The sequence below is a fragment of the Pituophis catenifer genome, unplaced genomic scaffold (genome assembly GCF_029215685.1).
Source record: "Pituophis catenifer annectens isolate HBS135680 unplaced genomic scaffold, rPitCat1.0.hap2 SCAF_1, whole genome shotgun sequence".
Classification (NCBI taxonomy): Eukaryota; Metazoa; Chordata; class Lepidosauria; order Squamata; family Colubridae; genus Pituophis; species Pituophis catenifer.
In genome coordinates, this window is record NW_027256881.1 from 222,695,931 (window position 1) to 222,716,296 (window position 20,366).

Below are 20,366 nucleotides of genomic sequence, written 5' to 3' on the forward strand. Positions count from 1 at the left end.
TATATCAGAAAAAGAGCGAATATAATCTACCATTTTGGTCTCTTCAAAGGTGTACAAAACCTACATACAAATGTACAAAACCTTTAAAAGTATAGAATAATATTTTTAGACTTATTACCCAGGTGACAAAGCAGTGACCAACATCTTCAGGAAGTTGTTCGTATTTTTCCAGTTCTTTCAAAAAAATACTGGAAAGAAATGAAAACAAAGGCAGAAATTAGTCATAGTATATTTTCTTTTCTGGGGAGCCAAAATGGCAATGGGTATTGGGCAGTGGTGGTATTCAGCCGGTTCTATCCCATTTGGAAGAACCAGTAGCAGTAGTGGCAGGAGGCTCCGCCCACCTGCCCAGGAGGCTCCGCCCACCTGCCCAGTAATTGACCCTGCGCATGCGCGGAAGGTCCTGTGCATGTGCAAAGGCGGCACGAGTGAGCGAAGCACGCACGCTCACATTTGTGAACCGGTAGCAAAGGTAAGTGAATATCACCCCTGGTATTGGGTAAGCAGCTCTGAACTTAACCTTCCCAATGCCTTTTTTCATCTTTTACTCCTTTATTGTTTTACATGAGAGGTAAATGGGCCATAATGCTTATGCTATTGAACAGATTCTCTTTATGGGATCGACATTCTGGTCACAATTTTATTTATGTTTATTTATTTTTTTCAGTACTGCAGAACCTGTCCCATTCCTAGTGGCCCTGAGGGAGTGAACCACAGAATCAAAGCAAACATTTATTTTTAAAAGAAGTACACAATATAGGAAATATCTATCTCAGGGACTGCTTCTCTCCACTTGTTTTTGTCCATACGGTTTGGTTCAGCAGGGTTGATGCATCCTGGTTTCTGTCATCTTGTGGGACCCAGGTTGCAATTTCAGGAGAACTTTCTAACAGAATTACAAAACAAGAGTTGGAAGAGACCTTGGAGGACTTCTCATCCAACCCCCTGCTCAGACAGGAAACCCTATACCATTTCAGACAAATGGTTGTCCAATCTCTTGTTAAAAAAACCTCCAGTGCTAGAGTGGAACTTTCTTAGTTCTAGGTTGATTCTCTCCTTGATTAGTTTCCATCCATTTCTATTTGTCCTGCCTTCAGGTGCTTTGGAGAATAGGTTGACCCAACAAAATGACCCACTCCACCCCCAAGATTCATGTAGCTCCCACCCTAATGTTATTCAGGAAACTATTGAAGATCTGATTGTCCTCCCAGGCCTTGGGAGTTTTGCTTTGGGTTTTTTTTTTTTTTGCTTGTTTTGTTTTGCTTTGTTCTTGTTTTGATTACTTTGTTCTTCCAGTCTATTGTATCTTTGATATGTTTTTTTTTTTAAATGGTTCCTAGTTATAAGTTGCAAGAGTTATCCAGGAGTCTATCAACATAACTTAATTGAATACACACAAAAAAGTGATCATTCAAGGTCGCAGATGTCCTAAATGTAAACAGATGAAATTAAGGTAAAATTCATGCTCAAGTAAGACTCAATTCATTTTTATTTTGAACTGGCAACAGCTTAAACAGAATAGGATAGGATCCAATTGATGGGCAGCCTACTTGTTATGATACTTTACCCCTAAACAAACAAAGTTATGGGTTCATTAAAATGTGTGGCTTTTGACCAGCTACTTCCACATAATTGTACAAACAGAATGCTGCACTGGTGCTTGCAGCTGTTGCCTAATATTCTTTATAGGGAATCCCCATTTTGAGAAAAGAGGTGCCATGACTTTTTAAAGCTCTATAGTAGATCATGTCAAAATTACCTACTCACTGTCAACATGGTACCCATGATTTACTCAATGAATCAACATAATAACAACCATCAACGGCCAAGTATTAGTGTTTCTAGGATAAACACAGAACCTCCATCATTAAAGCCAATTAGCCCAGATAAAATTCATTTCTAATCCTGTTAACTAGTAATTAATTTTCATCTGCAGCAATACAATTTAAGGCATAGGATGGAGTAGCTACCAATGATAAAACCAACACAGATTGGTAATACAATTTCTTCTTCCATGTCAGCTTCCAGACACATCACTTATTTGGCAGAAGATAGTTTTGGCCTCCTGTACAGCCAAATATCATACTATGTGTCTTAGTGGGAAGCATAATTACATCACACAGACACCTTTTCTATCCTGAGTATGATAGAACGTATGTCTCAGAAACAGTAGTGCCATGATCTTTTATATAGGAATTGTAGCTTACATATTCTGTGATGAAAAACGTATCTCAATATGTTTAGTAAACGTACTTGTTATGAAAGTCATATATCTCCTGGATGTTTCCAAATATTATGTGTTCCTTGTTCAGAATCCCTGGTGGTATCTCCTCTACTCCACTTGTCATTTCCCAAAGGTAGGTCTAGAAAACAATGTGTATTGTATATTTATTTATTTTACAAATTTATACAGTTCTTAAGCACAGAAAAGCACAGAAGTTGCTATTTATTTTTCTTGGTAAAAGGAGAGACTATCTGAGAAAAGTTCAGTATACAAACACCATAAACCAGGGGTCCCCAACCTTCAGGCCATGGCCCACTATCGGGCTGTGGCCCATTTAGAAGCAGGCTGTGGAAATGGTGTGCGCATGTGCCCAGCTCCAGTTGCACACGCAGCAGGCCCACATGTCCACCACTTGCGCAAATGGAGCTGCATGAGCATGCACTCACATACTGCTTGCACGGAACCAACCCCTCTCCCCCCCTGCTGGCCTGCAAAGTCGGAAAGGTTGGAGACCACTGCCATAAACTCTTCAATGGTGTGAATAATCTGAATAATCCCAAAGGAACTGCAGATCAATATTGTCACTCTCTTTTCATCCTAAACACAGAGAAATGGGTCCTGTAGTGATTAAAAAATTGGACCAAGACCAGGCGGACTTAGAATCAACTCTAATTTCAGTCATGGAACCTCTCAAGAGAAGTTACCCCAAAGTACATTACAAGGTTTACTGGAAAAACCAGTGGAAGGGGCATTATAAATACTGACTTGAATTCCTTGAGGAAAAAAAGAATATAATAATAAATAATTCAAAACTCTAGTAGTGAAGAAAATGTTTCAAATTCAAAGCACCAGCTCCAGAACATTTATTCTCTGTTCAAAACACAAGTGTCTAGTTGTTTGGGAAGTGTTTCAAACTGACACACTTCTGTCTCAAATTTGAAATAATCTACTTGGGGTTTACCACGCTTCCCAAACAGTCAAAACAGCCCGTTATGTGTAAGGAACGACTGCTTTAAATTCAAGGTGGGGAATTTCGAATTTGAAATGTTTTGAACATCCTACAAAATCCTTTCTCCAATTTGGATGCCACGTATTCTCTCTCCTTCACTTACTCAGCTAGATAGTACAGTACAATACATCTACTGAACACGTAACCCGCCAGTTTGATCACATCGTTTCTGTTTATATTCCCCATAATTCCACTTTTGTAGAGAGGCTGTCATAAGTACCTGTTGTGAACAAAGCTTTGTCAATCATCCACAGCAGTGCTGGCTGCTTGAATATTATGTATTCTCACGAGGGAGAGAAGTTTTTGCTACATAGAGAGAGAGTAAGATACCCCAGCCATTCCCTCTCGTAGAGACAGAACATGCTTACTCTCTTTAAAACTAAGGGCAGAATTCAAGCTGGAACAAAGCTGCAGAAGGGTGGGAGTGTATCACCTTTTCCAAAGCCTCTGATTCAAGCTTGAAATCCCATCCTCAAAAAAATGGTGGGGGAATCCATCTACACTGGATTCTTGATGTTTCAGTGCTATTCTATAATGTTCTTTATTTCTCTATACAAATTAAGGAATTGTATGTAATTCCATCATTTATGCTTAGTGAAAACATGTCTGAAAAGAATATTCTTGGGGGTTGTATCCCGTTTTCCCCAAATAAGACATCCCCTGATAATAAGCCCAATCGGGCTTTTGAGCGCATGGCAATAAGGCCAAGCGCTTATTTCAGGGTTCAAAAAAATATAAGACAGGGTCTTATTTTGGGGGAAACACGGTAGTATTTTGTACTTTCGCCCCGTGATCTATAATATTCTTGCTGCATTTAAAACAGATCACTAACATTTCGTGAGCTGTCTGGAGCATTGTGTTGTTGGGCTGTTGTTTGTTTTGTTTTGTTTTGTTTTGTTTTGTTTTGTTTTGTTTTGTTTTGTTTTGTTTTGTTTTGTTTTGTTTTGTTTTGTTTTGTTTTGTTTTGTTTTGTTTTGTTTTGTTTTGTTTTGTTTTGTTTTGTTTTGTTTTGTTTTGTTTTGTTTTGGAATGCTCTTTTAATTTCTGTCCCATGATCAGAATAGCTCTGTTGATCTCCCCACTTCTTGAATGCTGGTGCTTTAATACTAACAAATACAAAGAGATTTAAAAAAACAGTTATCATTTCTTGATCATTTTGATGAAAGATAAAAGTTTTCTCTAGCTTGTTTCTACATGGAGACCCCTTTTGGACTTCTTATTTGAGAAAGATAAAAATGAAGTTTTAGGATTTGCTAATTAGATTTGTTATGATTATAGAAATATTGTGTATTTTCGGAAAGGCAGTTTTTTAAAGGTTTGTTTACATTTAAAATAAATAGCTATTTTGCTATATAGCTTTAGTTGGCATTATTTAGTTTGTATAGTTTATATGATATTTTTGTTTTAATTTATAGTACAAGGTTACTTTATTATATATTTATACATTTACTAAAGAAAGTTGGAAGTCATTCTTTTTGTTTTTGTTTTCTTTCTTTTCTCTTGTCACTTCTTAACTTTTTTCCACTCCAATCCCTTCATTTGTTAATGTCTTTTCATTAATTTGTATTTTATCTTCCTTTGAAATTTAATAAAGTTGGCGTAAAAAAAACATTTATCACTTCCTTTTTTCAATAAACTCACATTAGATTTCTTGTGTGAGAACAGTCTATCTGCCAAGTTTGTAGGAAGGAGGATGGGGGAATTATATGATCAGGAAGTTGCAATATGGACATGTCACATTTTGACATTTCAATTGTTCAGTACAGGCTGTAACAGACATATTTCTTTCATCCCCCCCCCACTACACACACACACACACACACACACACACACACACACACACACACACACACCATGAAAGGGTGGATGTCAAGTGAGGTGTCCTTTCAAAAATAGGTTTCGGCGGCAAAAACTACCAATTTGCCACCCTAAAGCTGAAGGAATGAACCAGATTTTCCCCTTTTTCACTTAAGTCACATTTGCTATAATGGCCAACAATCTGTACACTACCACTGAAATAAAAATCATTATTATTTTTCAAATCGTTGGTATACTGTATACAACAAATCATTACACCATATGTACTTTATATAAAACATTGTATTTATTCTTGCAAGACTCCATACCTCTAAACATTCATGCAGGTCCCTAACATAGGCCTTCTCTGTCTGAAGCAATTCAGCCATGATGAACCTACAAGGAGAAATGATTTTGCATAAATATATAGAACAAGTATACAGACACAACACAATCTTTCAATTTTGCCTGTCTCATAGTTGTGCTGATAACATTTCTGAGAGAAGAATTATAAAGACCGCCTTAAGCCTTTTGTAGAAAAGATAAGCTGAAGTATAATATATAAATATATGAATAAAACACAAGAGAAGATGAAAATATACATGTGTCTGGAATGATGGATGCTAAATATTTCTGCAGTATAATTGCACTGATTTTTTTTTCTCTTACTGAGAGTTCTCAGACTTTAATAGATTACTATTTTCTTTTAACATTCCAACATGCTATTTAGAACATATTGGAGTATGAATACATTTGAATTTGTTGTGCAATATAGTTATCTTGACATTACTATGTAATTTACATAATAATTAACATTCCAGAGACCGTAAAATTTCTGGAATCCAGAAGAAATGCCATTGTTGTTAATATCATTGAAGTAATACAGTTTGTGCTTTTAACTTGATAAATTGGAAAAAAAACATTTAGTTCCCGACCACTGAACATATAAAGAACAAAAGAGAATACAATTTCTAACATAATGTTCTGTCACGCTGCATTTTGATCTAATGCCTTTTTTGCTTCCTTGCCAATAGGATCACTATTTTTTAAACCATTAAATGAATACAGGCTATAATAAACCCATGATGAGAAGGAGAACAATACTCCTTCTGATCATGGGAAACTTGAAGATCAAACTGAACAAGAAAAGATTTCTTGGCTAGTTCCCAATGAATAATCCCTTAGAATACTGAGATTTCCTCAGTAACAAGCACAATAGCAATTGCTACATGCTTGTAAATATTTTATTGTTTCAAACACATCTGCAACAAAATATGCATTGAACATGTCATTACCCAAAACAAAATAGATGTGCCCTTTTCTGAAATGCAATAACAACCACAAGCACCATTATAACAACAATTTAATCATCATCATCTGGATTGGATTTATCCCAGACTTTCTGTATCCATATGATTATATGTTGTTCTTCTTCTATCTCTGTTCTGGCCATTTGCCAGAATAACATTCAGTACAAATGTACAGAACATGATATCCTAGCTGCCTCACATCTGGGTGAGCTTGCTGACATGCTGAGCAGAAGCGGTTGCTTTTTGCGAATTGATATATTACTGAGGCACCTGATTCTCACCACTTACTCTTTTTTTCTGGCTGACTTTCTCTTTTCTTCATTGGCTTCATGACTGGCATCACGTAGCCTTACTTCACGATCAGACAGACTTGCTGGAATGATGTCCAACTCCAGGTCTTTATTATCCTGAAAAGTGCAGTGACACAGAGCTTTAATAAATCCTTATGCTTTGTGAATAAATAAATAAATGCAAAAATGTACTCACAAAGTGAAAGAGATGAAAAGGAAAACAATAGCACTGGAAGAAAGTATTGCACAGTGCAAAAAGGCCAAATGCACCAATATATTTATGAATAATTAGTTAAAGGCATATCAGATCTGACAAGTTGCGGATGACGAAAGATTCTGAGAAGCTTTTTCCTCCCACCGTGTGGGTCTTCTTAAAGACAATTGAAATGATGAAAATAATCTTTCCTCTTTGCTTAAACACATAAGGTCACTGATGGGGGAGTGGGGTGGGGACTGGGTTGGTTTTTTTGTTTTGTTTTGCTCTTCCAAAATATTGGTCCCAAGAGATGCAATTTGATGCAATTCTCAATGGTAGAAACAAGCATATCCTACCTATGTTTGTTAAAGTGAGGCTCAAAGCATAGACTTGGTCATTCTCAATTCAGTGGCCTGATCTCAGTTAAAAACTCTAAGTACTTCTTTTTTTTTCTTTTTTCTTTTTTTACAATTTCCACAATAGCTTTCTATCCCATATTCCTCTACCAGCTATTTCCTCCCCTCATGGTTAGAAGCAAATTTGGGGACTAAATAAAGGGAGGCTTCTGGAAAAAAGAATCATACATGCACATAAACGAATTGTTTTAATTAGTCTGTAAGTTAATTTTCGTGGTGAAGCCACAAAGATTTTTCAAAGCTTTCTTTGGGAGAAAAACTCTTTTCAGTCATTTTTTCCCCTTCCTTAAAGCTTATATATTTATGGGATTATTGCTTGCTGGGTACAGCAGAGTGGCTGAATTGCATCCCACGGCAGTTTAACCATTTCATTCCTTGGGAATCAAGTCAAATGTGTTATCTGCAGCTAGAAGCTTAGACTGAAAAGGCCTTAAACAACCTTCTGAAGGTTGCAACACTTCCCACATTTATGAGTGGAGTATTACTTGGTCATCAGTATTTATCTTTGGGAGCATTATAACTATCAACCAAATCATCTTCATACTATCTATTCTATCTATCTATTCTTGCAGTGGAGTCAAATGTTGTCTTTCCAAATCTGTTTTGGGAGATCTCCATGCCGCGCCAAAGTAAAGCAGGACAGGGTGGATGGGAAAGAATCTCATCTTTCCCAAATCCAGGCATCTTTCTTAATAAAGATATGTCAGAAAAAACATGCAACTTACAGTACCTCTGTATTGATCCCAAGAGCTTTTTCCAAAGTGTAGCGGTACTTCCCCATTCTCAGTGAAAAATCCCGATAGCACTTGTCAACTGTAGTAACCCATTTCCTTATTTCTGTGGCGTGTGTGTGTCCTTTCTCCACAAAGCTGTCGGCCAGCTGAATGAGAAGCTTCACTTTCTCCTTGGTTTGCTGTTTGAAAAGAGTTGTTCATCGTTATCACATCTTTCACGGACATTCTGTTCTGTTTTAATTCACAAAGTAACCATCTGGGCCTTGTATTTTTCACAAATGCTGCTAATGTGAAAATGTCCTTAAAATCTTGGGAGACAGAGTGTAGGTGGGATGCGGCTTTTTCCATCAAAAGGTTTTTAAATCTGTGTGTTCTGTGTCAGACATCAGGGCAAGAAAGTAAGAAAAAAATAGATCTGGTGGGTTTAATTTCACAGACTTTGTTGGCATTAACAGAACCCACATGAGGAGAGGTACATGATTTTTGCCTAATTGCTCTGCCTATAATCACTTCCTGGCTGTTCCAAAAGGTCTTTCCAACTCCTCAGAAAATGGTTTCCAGGAAAGAAGGGCGAGGGGATGCAAATGTTTCATCTTGTGCCCCTGGAAAGACTTTAAATTAGCATATCCTGTAACTCTTACTGAATATATGATGCAGCAATGTCAGCTATATGTAGTTAAAAAAACAAATCTATTTTCTAAAATAATTCTTTTCCACTGATATTCGTACCCACTCATTGGAATAACCTCTGTATAATTGAACATCTGATTCTGAGACGATCTTTTAAAAATAAATGAAGAGAAAATAACAGCTCTGAACAGCTTCTTATGTTTTCCCTTATTTCTATTAAACACGGCTGAATGGGAAATCATGCCTGGAAATTGACAAATAAACAGTCCTGCTCTTACGTGGCAACAGGCAACATATAAAATAAATAACTGACATGAAAAACTTTCATGAAATGACTTTAAGATTAAATTCTTTTTAATAGAAATAAAAACAAGTTTGGTGTACTCTCTAAGCCTTAGAGTTTAGGTATTGGATAAGACTGGGGAGATGCAGCCTCAAATTAACTTGAAGCCATGGAAATTCATCATATGACTTTTAGGCCAATCACTCCCTCTCAGCCAAGCTCTAATAAAGTATCCACTGGATGCAACAGAGCTGGTTGGGAAACTGAAGCATGATTGCAAAAACAGCCAGAGTTGGAATGTAAAGAGATTCTGTCTTAAAGCGGTTACGTAAAAGTACTCCTCGGCTTGCAACCATAACTGAGTCCAGAATTATGGTCATAAATCATGGTGGTTGCTCAGCAAATCATGTGTCCACACCTGACTTTACAACCCTTTCTGCTGTGATGATTAAGCAAGCACCATGCTTGTTAAACATGGTTATATTCCACCTCTTCTCTTAGTACTCAAGGTGAGGATTTTATCCCCATTACAACAACACTGAAATAAGCTGGGATGAGAGACTAGTCTAAAGAGAGGCCAAACGTCTATGGCTAAGGATGGACTTGAATCTACATCTGTAGTCCAACACACTAGGTATACCACATTTAAATCACATTTCTCTTAAGGAACCTTAAAATGTTTCCCTAAAACAAATAAACAAACATACAAACAAACAAACCCTTTTCTCCCCTATATCACTTTAGAACTGAAGAGAATTGCAAGTATGGTGTTTAGATATTAAAAGCATACCATTAAGAACTTTACCAGGTTAGTCCACAGAGGTGTTTAGATATCTGTCCAATTGTCTAAAATAATGTGAATTGTGTCTGAATTATGAGAACTATAAAATATTTATATTTATGAATAGTATAATATTATATCTTCAGATTTTTTTTCTTTTGTTTAATTGTATCTGATTCTCAGAGATGACCTGGACAAGTCCCTACAGTTTCTTAGCAAGGTTTGCCATTGCCTCCTTCCAGATGAATTCTTGTCAAAGGCAGGACTAGAACTCATGGTCTCCCAGCTTCTAATTTGACACCTTAACCATTATATTAAACTGGGTTTCCTATCAGATAATATAAATCAAACTAATTCCATGAGTTATTTTACTTACAAATGAATATATCACACTCTTTAAACTTACATTGTCATAAACAGTAAAGGGCATTAAACTCATCTTTTCATATGCACAAATTCATGGCATGGTTTATTATGCTGCTCAAGCAATTCCCTGTCCCCCACGTTGGATAGTTGTCTCAGCAGTGCCTTCCACAGTTATATATTTATTGATTTCTTAATTATAAAACTTCATATTGTTTATAAATTATAAATACAGTTCACCTTGGCAGGTACTTTGAATTCTCCATATTCTTTCAAAAGCTCATGTGTTTCATCTGCTGATTCTCCAGGGGAAGTGTGAGTAGAGAGATAATATTCTCCAGTTTCCTGAATCCAATCCAAAGCCTACAGGTGGAGTAAAAATACATAAAAAATCAGACCCTTATGATACCATAAGACTAACACATTTTATTATACGGCCATGTATCCTGAACGGAGTATTATATTTCTCTGTTCCTAATGTTCAAAATATCTGAAAAAACTAGCACAATTAAGGAACAAAGTTCACATTAAATTAAAAAAGTAAGAAAATGTGTTGTGCTCTGTATAGGATGCCATTATCTTCTCTAGACAATAGCTCAGGCAATTAATGTTAGACAGCTGATGGTAGAAAAATAATTTCAGCACCATGGCCAGTACAATAGATGACAGAAAAGGATTTTGGTTTTCTTTTAGGACCATGGAGAGCAACCATAGAGTAAAATTCTTCCTTCCACCAAAACACAGATTCATCCTAAAGATTTTATAGAGAAAGCAGGGAAATGTCCCTGAAGTGTCCAGCGGTGCTATTCATTACTTGCCTTATGTTTTTCCTCAATAACTCACTGCACACTTTCCCCAGTAGCTGACTGAGGCTCCTTTTCCATTATTATATCCTAGTATGAAGGTCCATTTGGTTCTCCTGCCACAATACTGGAGTGTGAGTTGCCATTTTCATCCCCAATGGACTGCCTTTAGTCTGAGCCTTCTTCTTTAATCATGAATTGCTCTAATGAGAGGGAACTCTCCTTATGGTAAAGCTCAAACTATCACTCAGATGCCCCAAACCCTTTGCAATACAAGGTAATGTTCCATGAAAAGTTCTTGCACACAAGAAGAATGCAAAGACCACTCCTCCAAGTCAAAGGGAAGCACATTTTACCCAGGCAGCATAGATAGAATAGAGGATTCTAGAAGGAGGTTGCAGAATGAGAGTAGTTCTACTGCTTCTAGGAACTGCTATTGCAGTCTTTGGTGGCTCACTTCCAAACAGAAGGCTATGAAAGGCTCCATATACAGCTTTTTATAGAATGCAGACTGTATTATACTACAATATAGGACTGATTAGTCATTGTCTTGAATTATGCAAAGTCTTTCACTTTTCATTTCTTCCTTTTTATTGTTGTAAGCCCAATGATGAGATAGGTGGCAAATAAATGTAACAAATAAATAAATAAATAAAGTCAAAATGCAATTCTATAAACAGAATGTATTTCTGATATGACTGTTGTGTTATTCAGTCTATGCTGGCTGCCTGCTAGCCTGTATGAGCGCTAAGAACAGGAGAGAACTGTGCAATTAACAAGGACCGAAAGTATACTAAGACATATGTTTTTCTGGATCATTTTGTGAAATTTCTTTTGTATGCCAATATATTGTAATGTTTTCAAGCTGCAAATCAAAGATCAATGGGATATGCATGCAGTAGGAAATGTTACGCCAGACTTCTTACTGCATTATTCCATCTTTAAAATTTTTTTCATGTGATGAAGCTAACAGAACTTCAGCTATAAAATAAGGTGCAAAGGTATCAGATTCTCCCATGGAATGTTTAAATGAAAAGGATGGTTTTTGGTTCACAATCTATTAGCTTTAATACTTACTTGAACTAATGGCCAATTGGGTTTAGTTTCTTTCTGTCTTGAACTTTGCCAGTGATTACAGTTAGTAAGGACTGGACATGGGACTTAAGTACAAAAAGTAAGCATCACAGATAAATTCTCTCCACAGAGCTGTGGTGGCAGAGTGGTTAGAATGCAGTATTGCAGGCTACTTCTGCTGACTGCCGGCTGCCAGCAATTTGGCAGTTTGATTCTCACCAGCTCAAGGTTGACTTAGCCTTCTATCCTTCTGAGGTCAGTTAAATGAGGGCCCAGACTGACTCTATAAACTACTTAAAGAGGGCTGTAAAGCACTGTGAAGTGGTATATACCATAAGTCTAAGTGCTATTGCTATTGCTAGTGCTATTAAACTGCCTCATATTTAGTGTGTGATCCCCAAACAATGAAGAGAAGTGCAGCATTTTTGTCAAGTTACCTGCTTTGCACTGCGCTCAAAGACTACATATTGCTGACACTGATCCAGTCGCCTTTTCTTCAAAGTCCAGAAGTGAAGAACACGATTTTCCCTCTGCAGCAGCTCACTCAGAATGGCTATGGATGGAAAAAGAGAAGAGCTGTTTCCGTAGCTGGTTTTGTAAGCACAGCCAGAAGAAAGTAATTATTGAGTCCACCCTGTACTTTATCCTAAGAATGTAAGTTCCCTAGAGTTAAGCACTTCAGATCAGACTTAAAAAAATAATAAAGCAAAGCAAGGACAGCCATTAACACAAACAGCTAAATACGCTTTTGTGAACGTCAGTGAGCTCAAAACTCTTGTAAAAACAGAATACTTTCTCTAGTGAAGAACACTTCAGTCTGTGCTTTTCAAAACTCAGAAACAAATTAAAAACACACACACACACACACACACACACACACACACACACACACACACACATACACACATGCAGACCAAACAAACCTCAAGCGATATAGACACTAAGAGTTTATCAGCTACTCTAGGTAACATAAAATACACCCCATGTCTTCTTAGCGTACCTTTACTTTAAATATTTCTACCATTCTTCATTAAATTTAGCAGTTCTATTAAATCATATTTTTCTGAGGATATTGCTATGCAGGTACCTGTTGAAATAGCATCTCCTGACATTGTAATTCCCTAAATTTCCACTGGAAACAATCCTGTTTCTTTAAATATATTAGGTCATTATTGTCATCATCATCATTTCAAATGTTATTAGGCGATGGAAGGTTTAAAATCAAAGATTTTTTCAGCACATGACCATGAATGACTAATGCATCCACATATTAAAGATTGTAACATGTTACTGAAGGGTAGTGCCAGTGTACCCAAGACCATTGTGCAACAGAAAGAAAGCCCACCTAATCTCCCACATTTTTTTAATGAATATTAATCAAAATTGATGAAGAAAAAAATCTATTCAGGTTTTAATATTACAAATTCTATGGGACTGGTACAAAATAACATATTTAGTAGATTGTGATGGGTTCCTTCTTAAATATTTCAAAGCCCTCATATCTATTAATGATTATTAATAGAAAAAATTGTAATAGAAATTTATATAGAAATTGAATAAATAAATATATTTCAGGAAGGTTATTTAATTCAAAATGGAAGCATGATGGGTGCCCCAAATACATATGTAATGTAAATTATAGGTAGATGTTGCCATGTAATATTATAAAAGTCTTTCTTGCTATTTCTAATTTTTTTTATTTTAATTATCTGTTTGAATATGAGTAATTGTTACTTTCCTCCCCCACATGTACTGGGGGCATGCAAACATGTACTGTACATTGCTAGTATTGCTGAAAAACTCAGCCAACGAAGAAATATTTAAGTGTATCAGTTTTACGTTTTCAACCTCTTAAATGTGACTAAATACACAAATGTTTGGAACACTCATTCCTAAACTACATAAAGATTACTGTAGTAACAAGATTTGCCCTTTATCTTTATAGCTTTAAAAGTAATCCCATCAGAAATGAAAAATATCTCTCTTTTTTTTGCATTTTTACTTTAGGGTTTAGAAACCCTACTGTGATGCAAGTGGAAACTTTTTGACATGATAAACCATGTTCTGAAGACAGCTTTTTGGGTATCCCTCAGGTTCATTGCTAATAAAGCCTTTACCTAGAACCCTTGTAAAGAAGGGAATATTAGTTTTGTAAACCTTTTTAAGGATTACAGACTTAGTCCTCAAGGTCAGTCTAACAGAATGAATTGCAGACATTTGTATATTTTAAATACCTCTAGAGGTAATAATCAGGTAGGAGGTTGATTAGTTAGATTATTCCTAATCTATACAATAGAACCATTTCCCTGATTTCCAAGCTGCGAACAAAATATTTCACAACTCCTTGGGACATCTGATCATATTCGGTTTGGTCCACAAAGCTTGTAAGTGCCTGCATTTCTGCCCTTATGTAATCCATCCTTACCCGAGAAGAGTATAAACAGAAGCAGTGAGTGCATGGTATACAATATTTCTAACAGCTAAGATGCGATTCCCTTAATGTGAAGCTCACTGACCTTTCACTTGCTGTTCAGGCCCTCTGGTATGGCTCACTACTCCTGGCATGCTGACGTTGTTTCGATGGATGTACTTGAGAAACACTTCTGCATTCCTTCGTGCTAGTGTGCAGGCCTGTGGGCAACCCCCAAGACCCAGCACGACAGTTACAATTTTGACAAGTAAATTGGAAGAATAAAACATTAAGGAACCTTCTGAACTGTGACTTGAGCTTTATTTTCCCTTTTGACCTCTGAAGAATGTTGATGTCCATGAGAAAACATGAGAGGTCTTCAGACTGCGGTCAGACACCACCATCATTTGGGGGATGATATGAGGGAAAATATTACATAGAATCATTGACCGATTTCCAAGAGAAAAGCACTAATGTCCCAAGCAGGATGTTAATCTAGCTTTAATTCTAGAAGCTGCCAATCTATTTCTTCAGGAAGTTGGTCCTTCAAAGTTATACAATTGTCTCATCTGTATGTTGTTACTTAAAAAAAAAAGAGCTATGAGTTCTTTCAAAACATATTTATGAGTATTTATGTGGCATTAGGAAGGAAAGCCAGTCATTTCCTCCATCAAGAATACATACAGTTTAAGACCTACTTAGACCAATAGTGGCATTTTAATGCAAATCAAAGGCAAAGGTCTTTCCCAGCCCTGACTTCCTATTGTACAACAATTTGTACAATGTACAATGCACAAGCCACTGAACAACTACTGTAGCTGGAGGTGGTCCGAGCTGGGGAAATGAGAATTTGGAGAGAGGGACACCTTGACAAAAGAAAAGGATCTGATTTAAATTCTTTAACCTCTCAACATAAGTACATCTTTTAAAAAAAGGAGAAGAAAAAAACTCAAGAGGTTTCAATTGCTCCTCTGCTCTGTAGCTGGATCTTACTTTCAAGGTAATTGCCATCTTAGCTTAATACTTATCAGAGAAGCAAACATCTCATGGTTATTCTCCTCCCCCCTCCAAAGAAAGAAGAAAAAAAGCAATTTGTGGATATTTTCCCAAAGTTACCTTCCTTCATGTTTTCCTGCTAGCCATTCTCTCTCTTTTTTAAAAAAATGTCGGAGGGCACACAATTATATTAGACTTCTATTTTTGCAGACATGATATTATCTTAGAAACAGCCCTGATGATATACCAAAAATCAGTGCATAGCTATTCTATTTAGGCTAGTGGAATATTCATACGAGGTAACATGACAGCAGCAAATTCGTGTGAGATCATCTATTCCTTTTGAGAACAGAAAAAGTGCAAGCTAATTTTTTTTTTTTTTTAGTTCTACAGAACTACAAGAATGAGAGGTTAAGACCCGCAGTCTTTGAAATGGGTAATGTTACTGAAGAAGTTTATGCTTGTTTTATTAGGAGATACTAAGCATGAAGAAATCTTAACCACCCTCTGTTTCACGGCCAGTCATGTTTCAGGCTATGCAGGCATGAAATCATTCTGGAGAAGAACATACATTAGGAATGCATGCACACGTTGTTCTCCTTTTGGCTCTTATTATAAAATAAGAAGAAAGATACCTCTGTCCTACAAAACACAGTAGATCAAAGGCAGAACATAATTTATGTTCCTACAGACAGATTTCCATCCAAGTTAGTACCTAAGTTACTCCTACAGTCAGAACAAATGAACACCCCCCCCAGTTTCTAAAAACAGGGGAAATAGACTGGACCTTAAGAAAGGCTTCCTTCTGTTCCAGATGTTTGCTGATTAGGGGGATAACATGATCTATCTCAGAGGATGGTCCCAGCTTATCTCGACCTCCACACCAGTCTTCATCTCTTCGATATTCTTGCTCCAAGCTCTCCAGCACGCTGCAAACCTTGGGCATAAGCCAGAATACAATTGTGTAGTTATCAAAGTTACCTTTAAAAGCAGAAACAATTTACCATTAAAAAATGAACCTATCAACTGACCAAAAATATAGGCCCGATTCACAGATGTTATAGGAAATTCATCATACAGGAAGTTGAGATGAGGCAGCCTTTCCCCCATTTGAACCTCTACAAATATATTAGACGGCATCATCCCCATCCACTATGGTCATTGATAAGGAGTAATGGAACTTGTAATACTAAGTAACTGAAAAGTTGCTAGACCTGGGGTGTCAAACTCAAGAGCTGCTTAAATCTGGCCCATGGGGCTGGCCTGGACCAGTCTGTGGTGCCTCTGGAGGCCAAAACAGGCTGTGCAGGGTGGGGGGGAGCGTGCGGCCCCTGTGCAGCTTGTTTTCGGCCTCCCTGGCCTCCTACAGCACTCTGCTGGCCAAAAATGGGTCATGTGGGAGCCTTGTGAAGCCCCCACATGGCCCATTTTTGGCCGGCAAAGTGCTGTAGGAGGCAGGGGAGATAGAAAACAGGCCACATGGAGGCCTTGCAAGGCCTTTGTGCAGCCCCTTTTTCATTGGGAGAGTGCTGCAGGAGGCTGGGGAGGCCAAAAATGAGGCATGGGCTTCCTGAGGCCTCCACGCACCCCGTTTTTGCCAGCAGGATGCTGCAGGAGGCATTTGTCCCACTTCCCCCTCCCGCCGGCCCACAGAGGAGAGCTACAATGCTGATTTGACCCTTGAAGAAATCCAGTTTGACACCCCTGGTCTAGACTGAGAACACAAGGTAGGAACACAAAGTATTCAAAAACATCATATTAACAAGACTAATAACAATACTGTGTATATGCGTATATACATACCAGGGGTGAAATCTACTTACCTTCCCTACCAGTTCGGAAGTGCACGTGCTGTGCACACACACGCGGATCACGTGAGCACACAGACCCTCTGTGCAGAGGGTAAAAAACAGGTTACTTCCTGGTTAAAACCAGGGAGTAACGATGACCGGGTGGGTGGGCAAAGCCTCGTGCTGCCGTCGCTACTTGTTCTCCAAACCACCCGCTGCCATCGCTACCAGTTTGGCCAAACCAGTAGTATTTCACCCCTGATACATACACTGACATACTTGTCCATTTATTCCATTTATTGCTTATATATTGTATTGTATATTGGTGTTTTGTAACTATTAACTATGATGTTCTATGTTGAGCAATTGAACAGCATATTTAATACATAAGTTACAAAAAATAGTGTCATTTGATCTACCAGAGATTGAAATTTTAACTATATGAAAAATGAAATGTTAAGCTCATTCCTTGGGAGTGCTTTAAAACAATTTTGCCACATTCATCATGTTCCCAATAGGTAACCTTTTAATTACAGTAAGGTAATATAGAGAAGTCCTTTGTGCTCATTAGGGTTACCAAATATAAACTTCAGTGAACATTGTTGTTTATAGATGCCTAGAAAAACAAAGACTACAACATTATGTGCAACTCATTCACTATGTCTGATCACTCTATGTTACTGAATAATCAGTAGCAATTCTAAATGGTAACAATTACATCTTTATCTAATGGTCATTTCACACAGTAGTGGAGCGACTGCAAACAAACTGAACACCACTGGTATTGAGAATGAAGGAGGCCTTTGTTCCTCTCACCTGCTCTGAAGTTTTATAGAAAGCAACAGAGGCATTAACCAGTTTCAGCCGGTCCTCCATCTTTAGCATGAGCTGCTGCCAATGTAAGGCCACTTTTTCTGCACATTCCCGGATGGCATCAGCATCGTAATGGCCGGCCTGCAGTAACACCTCTGCCTTCTGCTGTACCTGGAGGGCACTCTGGTGAGTCTTCTGCAAGGAAGTGGCATGAAAGAGGGACTGTGTATGTGGGGAGGAAAGAGAGAGTTGTACAGATGTGCCAAGCAAATGGTATAAAGAGGTGAGGTGTGAGCATGAAAAGATGAGAGAATGAAACACTTTTTAGAATGAGCATTTTGAAACAGTAAACATTCTGCATATTCAGGCAAGGGCATTTACTGATATTACTGATAATTCTAGATTTACATCCCAATTTTGGATAAAACAGCCCAAATGGCATTTAAGTAAAAACGATGTTGACATTTAACCTGGTGTGTTTGCTGAACAATTCTTTAGATTTTTTTTTGTTTTTGCATCATTATTATTAGCCTAATATATGAAAACCCATATTCATTTTAAAAACAGATTTGTGCAATGTGTGTATTCTATTCTAAACACATTTTTTTTACTACAACGTGATCATCTCGAACAATTGAACCTCTGTATTTGAGAAGCAATTTTGTAGCTTATGTAAAGCTTACACATGGAAAGAAGTCCTATCACTGCAATAATTGCTGGCGATTTAAAAAAAAATGCTTAAAGACCATCAGCTGGTTTTATTTGCAACCCAGATAAACAGAAGGATTTAAGAAGGAAAGATTAAAGGATTTGCAAAGAAAACACCCAATATATCAGCTGGACTTCCTTCACTTAGTGGTAAGTAACATGCTGCGATATCAAACACCTGATCTTTAATATTTAATATTTAAACTGCTAGCCCTCTACTCTTGGCAGCATGAATAACCACATTTCATTGGGGAGGAGGGACTCTTAGTTGGTATCAAGATTAAGCATCTCTGAAATATATAGCAAGCTATACAAATAGGAAATAAATATCTTGTTCCAAAGACGTGCTTTACTAATGCTGCCAAGATGTACTGAATGATAAAGAATTTCTTCAATGGATGGATAAACTGTCCCCTTCCTTTCAGGGCTTGCCAGCATGACAACATTTATATATATTATACTACTTATTAAAATATTGGGTAAATGGATTTCTGGAAGTATCTACAATAGTCAAATACCAGGAAAATTCTGATTCTATTTATTTATTATTATTATTTATTTTATTATTCATATTTCTATGCCACCCACTCTCTGAGGACTCTGGGCAGCTTACACCAAAGACAGTATACTAAATAGCATATTGTCCCCAACAATCTGGGTCCTCATTTTACCCACCTCGGAAGGATGGAAGGCTGAGTCAACCTTGAGCCGGTGAGATTTGATCCGCTGATCTGCTGAACTAGCAGTCAGCTGAAGTAGCTGCAGTACTGCACCCTAACCACTGCACCACCTCGGCTCTATGATTCTGAATCAAGAGACAGAGTATAGTTTCCATTTTCTGTTATTCTACTTAGGCAATTTTCAAAAGTGATCCTAAAAGCGATTGTGAATTTCCTATAACAAAATTAATCTCTAAGCAATCCCTAATTATCCACAACTTAATCCTTAAACCAACACTTGGGGAATATAATATTTACAGGAAGTAAAATGTGATGCAAATCCCAGCTGTTATTCCTAAAATACATACATATGCTAACTTTGTGATACAGTAACTCATCTGCTCATCTAATGTATATTGTGTATCCTCAGTGGCTTAGCAAATTAGAACTGAAGTGATCCTCTTAGTTGGGCCAATCACTGTCTCCTGTCTGACCTGTCTCATCTGATTATTTTGGAGATATAAAAAAAGTCTGCTATCCATAGTCCCCTAAGCTTCTTGAAGGTGCAATGAGATAGATAAGAAATAAACGAATTGCAGCTGTTTCCAGAAAAGCTATTTTTTTTCCTAATACAATCTCATAAAATACCATAATTTGAACTAGTCCCCTCATTTAAATAAGTGATAGAATAAACATTGGGACTTAGATATACTGAGGATCCCCAGAAAAATAAATAGATTCTACTGCAATACAATGAAGTAGATTAAGATCAAAAGCAATCCTTTCCTTTTATTTACCGTACCTCCCTAGAGATAGATTTTTCTGGTATTAATTTGTATATGGACTACAGTAACCTTCGCTATTTGGTAAACAATATTCATATGCATTTTTATACAGAAACTGCGTCTGTCTTGACTGCATCAGATTACACATATCTTGAGTGGAGCATGGGGAACAGGTATTTATTTATTATTTTATTTGGGGCAGGAAGATTAGTGGGATGTAAAAATATTACTACTTCAAAACTTTTTGTGCTTAAAACAGCAACTGCCTCATACAGTAACCGTCTGCAGTTATAGT

At 37.2% G+C, this 20,366-nt stretch overlaps 1 protein-coding gene across 1 annotated transcript in view; it reads right to left on the reverse strand.

Moving 5' to 3' along the window:
• Positions 1-20,366, reverse strand: part of KALRN (kalirin RhoGEF kinase) — a 537,699-nt gene that overhangs the window by 141,143 nt on the left and 376,190 nt on the right. The window contains exons 17-26 of the mRNA XM_070949954.1: positions 17,923-18,141; positions 16,104-16,253; positions 14,427-14,541; positions 12,348-12,463; positions 10,274-10,396; positions 7,973-8,155; positions 6,629-6,747; positions 5,360-5,426; positions 2,254-2,363; positions 119-188 (exon numbers count right to left, since the gene is read on the reverse strand). Coding sequence (XP_070806055.1) covers positions 119-188; positions 2,254-2,363; positions 5,360-5,426; positions 6,629-6,747; positions 7,973-8,155; positions 10,274-10,396; positions 12,348-12,463; positions 14,427-14,541; positions 16,104-16,253; positions 17,923-18,141 — 1,272 coding nt within the window. The remainder of the gene's footprint in view (positions 1-118; positions 189-2,253; positions 2,364-5,359; positions 5,427-6,628; positions 6,748-7,972; positions 8,156-10,273; positions 10,397-12,347; positions 12,464-14,426; positions 14,542-16,103; positions 16,254-17,922; positions 18,142-20,366) is intronic.